Here is a 6,066-nt window from a genome sequence, read left to right on the forward strand (position 1 = left end):
CTATTTGGCCATTCAAGTTTCTAATGGAACTTTGGCGAAACTAATGAATGTTTTGCCATACTGAAAGGGAATTGGCAAATGGAGAGGACTGAAGAAAAGTTAAACTTTGATATATGCATTCATGAATGCCTTCACAGCAAAGTTAAAACTTGGAATTATTTCATTATTGGATATTTGTTGTTTGGGAATAGAACTGAGTATGTTGGGGGTTTTTTCCCCTTCAACATTATTGTTGGTAAGATGAGGCCTTTTGAAGGGTCATGTTGGTTTGTTTAAACATCTGTTTATCTCCATGTTCAGACATCAGGTTCTTACAGGAAGAGGCTATTAATGTGGAGAGGGAACTGATGGTTTGATTTTAGGTGTGGAACTCTGTCATAACAGCGATTAGGAAAGGCCCTTAGAGTATGTTGTAATAGGTATGACTTCAGTTGTAGATACATCATCTGAAGAATATGTGGGTAGTAGTCTCCTGTTAGGAGTTAGAATCTAATGTAATCATTTTATTAAATTTAGGTATTGTTTTAGCTCTAGGGTGACATTCAGCAGTCAGTCACGATGGCTGTTATTAGAGGTTGGCCATAGGGAGTCACCAGGTGGTTTGATCTGCCCCCACTTGTTAGATACAGTACTTCCCTGTGTGTGATCACATTTTCAGGACACTCCTCCTCACTCTGTGAGTGCTTGCTTTGAGCCACAGTAGCAAACCCAGTATCACAGTCCCCCCTTGAGCTTTTAACTCTGGCTTTGAATGTCTTTACTCAGTGTGGATGCTCTTGTCCTGTGTTGTTCGTGGCGTGTGCAATCTTAGTCCCATGTCCCGTCTCCCACCCCCACCCGGGGCCGAACCCATGCCCTTGCAGTGGCAGAGCAGTGTTAACCACTGGACCACCAAGAAAGTCACTGTGTTCTTTTTCTAGACTCTTGTACTATGCCAACATTGCTGCCCAGATATATAACAAATATTATTGCCAGTTTGCATAGATTTTCAGCCTCAAAAAAATGGACAGGTTATAGTGGGCAATACAGCAGTTACAAGTTCTTGATCTCTTGAAGGTTCCCTTTTACATTTTATTATTACAGAAATAGCAGCTTCCTCTTGCAGCCTTTAAACCAGTGGTTATGGGAATCAGTGGTTGTGTTGTGTTTTTAAACAAAAATTTTTTGTTTCTGTAGCAAGGAAAAAGATTTTGCTTTTTTATTCTTCCCACCCCTACCAATTTTTTTTCCTTCCAAACTTACAGGAAAGTACAGAAGATGCCCTCCTGTTGCTTTCAGCTAGATTCATCAGTTAACGTTCTACTACATTTTATTTCAGTAAGCTCCTTCTAAGACAGAGGACACGCTCTGCATAAGCGTGCTGTGACTTCACACTCAGGAAACCTCTCCCCTGTCACCACCTCCCATCTGCTCCTCTGCTGCATGTTGAGTTGCCATGTCTCAGTTCCTGGCTTTATTTTCTTTAATGACATAGGCATTTTGTGAAGACTCCAGGCCAATTGCTTTGTAGAATATCTATCCGTTTGGGTTTTTCTGATTTATTTCCTTATAATTAGAGTCAGGTTAAACCATGGATTGCATCTTAAAAGTTGACCTCTTTGAAGTAGAATGTCCCCTGTATGGCCCTGTGTTTGACCATTCTTCTTTTGAAGAATTACTGAATGAGATAAGATGCAGATGTTTTAGGCCCACTGTAGTCAGTTTCAAAAAAGAGAACAAATGCATGAAGCAGGAGAACGCGGGCTGTGTCGTGGAGCCTTGCAGGGTGGCCACAGAAGGAAGCCAGGCCTCCCGGCCCCCGGGTGCAGAGCCTGGCCAGCTGCCTGCAGTGCTCAGTTCCAGAGTCCAGAGGGGACTGTCTGTGTTGCAGGTCTTCTTTGTGATCCGTCTCATCGCTGGCCCTGCCGCCAACTCCCTGCCTCCCATTGTTGACCCCGACCCCCTCATCCCCTGTGACCTGATGGATGGGCGGGATGCCTTTCTCACCCTCGCAAGGGACAAGCACCTGGAGTTCTCATCACTGCGAAGAGCCCAGTGGTCCACCATGTGCATGCTGGTGGAGCTGCACACCCAGAGCCAGGACCGCTTTGTCTACACCTGCAACGAGTGCAAGCACCACGTGGAGACTCGCTGGCATTGCACCGTGTGTGAGGTGGGTCCCTTGGCGGGGAGGGCTGGGGGATTCCAGGTACCTGAGAGGCAGTTCAGAGGTGGTGCTGGCCTGAGGGCAGCCTCCGGGGCCAGTGTGAGGACCAGAAGAGGCCAGGTGGGGCCTGGTGTCAGATTTGAATGGTTGGGCTAAAGAAGCTTTCTCTAAAATGGGGCTTTTCAGCCCAAGCAGGATATGTAAGTGCTTTTGAATGGCTTGAATCTTGGAGTGTTGACCTGCTCCTGTTTTCCCCAGGATTATGACTTGTGTATCACCTGCTACAACACTAAAAACCACGACCACAAGATGGAGAAGCTCGGGCTGGGGCTTGATGACGAGAGCAACAACCAGCAGGCCGCCGCCACGCAGAGCCCCGGAGACTCCCGCCGCCTGAGCATCCAGCGCTGCATCCAGTCGCTGGTGCACGCCTGCCAGTGCCGCAACGCCAACTGCTCGCTGCCGTCCTGCCAGAAGATGAAGCGGGTGGTGCAGCACACCAAGGGCTGCAAGCGCAAGACCAACGGCGGCTGCCCCATCTGCAAACAGCTCATCGCCCTGTGCTGCTACCATGCCAAGCACTGCCAGGAGAACAAGTGCCCCGTGCCCTTCTGCCTCAACATCAAGCAGAAGCTCCGGCAGCAGCAGCTGCAGCACCGGCTCCAGCAGGCCCAGATGCTGCGCCGGCGGATGGCCAGCATGCAGCGGACTGGCGTGGTGGGGCAGCAGCAGGGCCTGCCCTCCCCGACCCCTGCCACCCCAACCACGCCGACAGGCCAGCAGCCCACCACCCCGCAGACACCCCAGCCCCCGCCCCCCTCTCAGCCCCAGCCCACACCTCCCAACAACATGCCGCCCTACTTGCCCAGGACTCAAGCTGCTGGCCCAGTGTCCCAGGGCAAGGCAGCAGGCCAAGTGACCCCCCCGACCCCGCCTCAGACTGCTCAGCCCCCACTTCCAGGACCTCCACCTGCAGCAGTGGAAATGGCCATGCAGATTCAGAGGGCAGCCGAGACGCAACGCCAGATGGCCCATGTGCAAATCTTTCAGCGGCCAATCCAGCACCAGATGCCGCAGATGACTCCCATGGCCCCCATGGGTATGAACCCGCCCCCCATGGCCAGAGGGCCTGGTGGACATTTGGAGCCAGGGATGGGGCCCACCGGCATGCAGCAGCAACCCCCGTGGGCCCAGGGAGGACTGCCCCCGCCCCAGCAGCTGCAGTCCGGGATGCCCCGGCCAGCCATGATGTCGGTGTCACAGCATGGGCAGCCCCTGAACATGCCTCCCCAGACGGGCCTGGGCCAGGTAGGTGTGAGCCCTCTCAAGCCAGGCACTGTGTCTCAACAAGCCTTACAGAACCTCCTGCGGACTCTCAGGTCTCCCAGCTCCCCCATGCAGCAGCAACAGGTGCTCAGTATCCTTCATGCCAACCCCCAGCTATTGGCTGCGTTCATCAAACAGCGGGCTGCCAAGTACGCCAACTCCAACCCGCAGCCGCTCCCCGGGCAGCCAGGCCTGCAGCCTCCCGCCATGCCAGGTCAGCAGGGGGTCCACTCCAGCCCCGCCATGCAGAACTTGAACCCCATGCAGGCAGGTGTCCCGAGGGCTGGCTTGCCCCAGCAGCCCACACAGCAGCAACAGCTCCCACCACCCATGGGTGGGATGAGCCCGCAGGCTCAGCAGATGAACATGAATCACAGCACCATGCCCTCGCAATTCCGAGACATCTTGAGGCGACAGCAGATGTTGCAGCAGCAGCAGCAGGGAGCGGGGCCAGGGATGGGCCCGGGGCTGGCCAACCACAACCAGTTCCAGCCCCCGCAGGGTGTGGGCTACCCTGCCCCACAGCAGCAGCCGCCGCCACGAATGCAGCACCACATGCAGCAGATGCCGCAAGGGAACATGGGACAGATGGGCCAGCTCCCGCAGGCCCTGGGAGCAGAGGCGGGAGCCAGTCTGCAGGCCTACCAGCAGCGGCTCCTTCAGCAACAGATGGGCTCGCCGGCCCAGCCCAACCCCATGAGCCCCCAGCAGCACATGCTCCCGAGTCAGGCTCAGTCCCCGCACCTCCAAGGCCAGCAGATCCCGTCTCTCTCCAATCAAGTGCGATCTCCCCAGCCTGTCCCTTCTCCGCGGCCGCAGTCCCAGCCCCCCCACTCCAGCCCTTCCCCACGGATGCAGCCTCAGCCTTCTCCACACCACGTCTCCCCACAGACCAGTTCTCCACATCCTGGACTGGTCGCTGCCCAGGGCAACCCCATGGAACAAGGGCATTTTGCCAGCCCGGACCAGAATTCGATGCTCTCTCAGCTCGCTAGCAATCCAGGCATGGCAAACCTCCATGGTGCGAGCGCCACGGACCTGGGACTCGGCACCGACAACTCAGACTTGAATTCAAACCTCTCACAGAGTACACTAGACATACACTAGAGACACCTTGTAGTATTTTGGGAGCAAAAAAAAAAAAATTATTTTCTCTTAAGACTTTTTGTACTGCAAACAATTTTTTTGAATCTTTCTTAGCCTAAGAGACAATTTTCCTTGGAACACATAAGAACTGTGCAGTAGCTGTTTGTGGTTTCGAGCAAACATGCGAGATGAACCTGAGGGGTGATAGAATACAAAGAATATATTTTTGTTATGGCTGGTTACCACCAGCCTGTTTTTTTCCCTTGTGTGTTTGGTTCAAGTGTGCACTGGGAGGAGGCTGAGGTCTGTGAAGCCAACCACACGCTCCTGCCTTGCACCTCCAATAGGTTTTATTATTTTTTTTAAATTAATGAAAATATGTAATATTAATAGTTATTATTTACTGGTGCAGATGGTTGACATTTTTCCCTATTTTCCTCACTTTATGAAAGAGTTAAAAAAGAACATTTCTAAAACCAGAGGACAAAAGGGGTTAATGTTACTTTAAAATTACATTCTATATATATATAAATATATATAAATATATATTAAAATACCAATTTTTTTTCTCTGGGTGCAAAGATGTTCATTCTTTTAAAAATGTTTAAAAAAAGAAAAAAGAAAAAAAAAAACAACCCCTTTGCTCCCCTCAAGTCAACTTTTGTGCTCCAGAAAATTTTCTATTCCGTAAGTCTGATCGTAAAAACTTCAAGTATTAAAGTAATTTGTACATGTAGAGAGAAAAATGACTTTTTCAAAATATACAGGGGCAGCTGCCAAATTGATGTATTATATATATTGTGGTTCTGTTTCTTGAAAGAATTTTTTTCGTTATTTTTACATCTAACAAAGGAAAAAATTAAAAAGAGGGTAAGAAACGATTCCAGTGGGATGATTTTAACACGCAGAATGTCCCTGGGGTTTCTTCTGTGCTTGCTTTCTTCCTCCTCACCCTGCCCCCAACCCACACACACACACACACACTTTCTGTAAAACTTGAAAATAGAAAGCAAAAACCCTCAACTTGTAAATCATGCGATTAAAATTGATTACTTATAAATATGAACTTTGGATCACTGTATAGACTGTTAAATTTGATTTCTTATTACCTATTGTTAAATAAACCGTGTGAGACAGACACCTGATTTTGTTTTACTTCTTGCGGTTGCATCTTTGTGTTGGAATGCATCGGTTTAAATGCCTGACACCTAGGATTTCGGGCAGAAGGTGGAAGCACTAGCTTAACAGCCCTCCCTAACTATTACATGAAGTGATTTTGTGATAAGATAGATTTTTATAAATTCATCCAAAATTCTGGAAAAAGACTTGTCAGGGAAAAAGACAAGTACCTGCTAAACGTTAATTTTATCCATTTGAATTGATACGAGGCTTCATCAGCCTGATTACAGCTCCTTCCCTGTGGTCCCCTATGTATGACTGTATGGTCTTCATTGAGTCACCCTCATCTTCCAGGAGTAAGAAGGACCACCTAAGAGGAGTCACACCTG

General features: G+C 50.0%; 1 protein-coding gene across 2 annotated transcripts in view; it reads left to right on the forward strand.

Annotated features, from left to right (window-relative positions):
- EP300 (E1A binding protein p300) overlaps positions 1-5,696 on the forward strand; it is a 66,014-nt gene extending 60,318 nt beyond the window's left edge. For both annotated transcript variants that reach the window (XM_004007010.5, XM_042247785.1), the window contains 2 exons: positions 1,871-2,152; positions 2,405-5,696. In XM_004007010.5, the coding sequence (XP_004007059.3) occupies positions 1,871-2,152; positions 2,405-4,579 (2,457 nt within the window). In that variant the 3' untranslated portion in view covers positions 4,580-5,696. The remainder of the gene's footprint in view (positions 1-1,870; positions 2,153-2,404) is intronic.
- The last annotated feature ends 370 nt before the right edge of the window (positions 5,697-6,066 follow it).

This window comes from Ovis aries, chromosome 3, assembly GCF_016772045.2.
Source record: "Ovis aries strain OAR_USU_Benz2616 breed Rambouillet chromosome 3, ARS-UI_Ramb_v3.0, whole genome shotgun sequence".
Classification (NCBI taxonomy): Eukaryota; Metazoa; Chordata; class Mammalia; order Artiodactyla; family Bovidae; genus Ovis; species Ovis aries.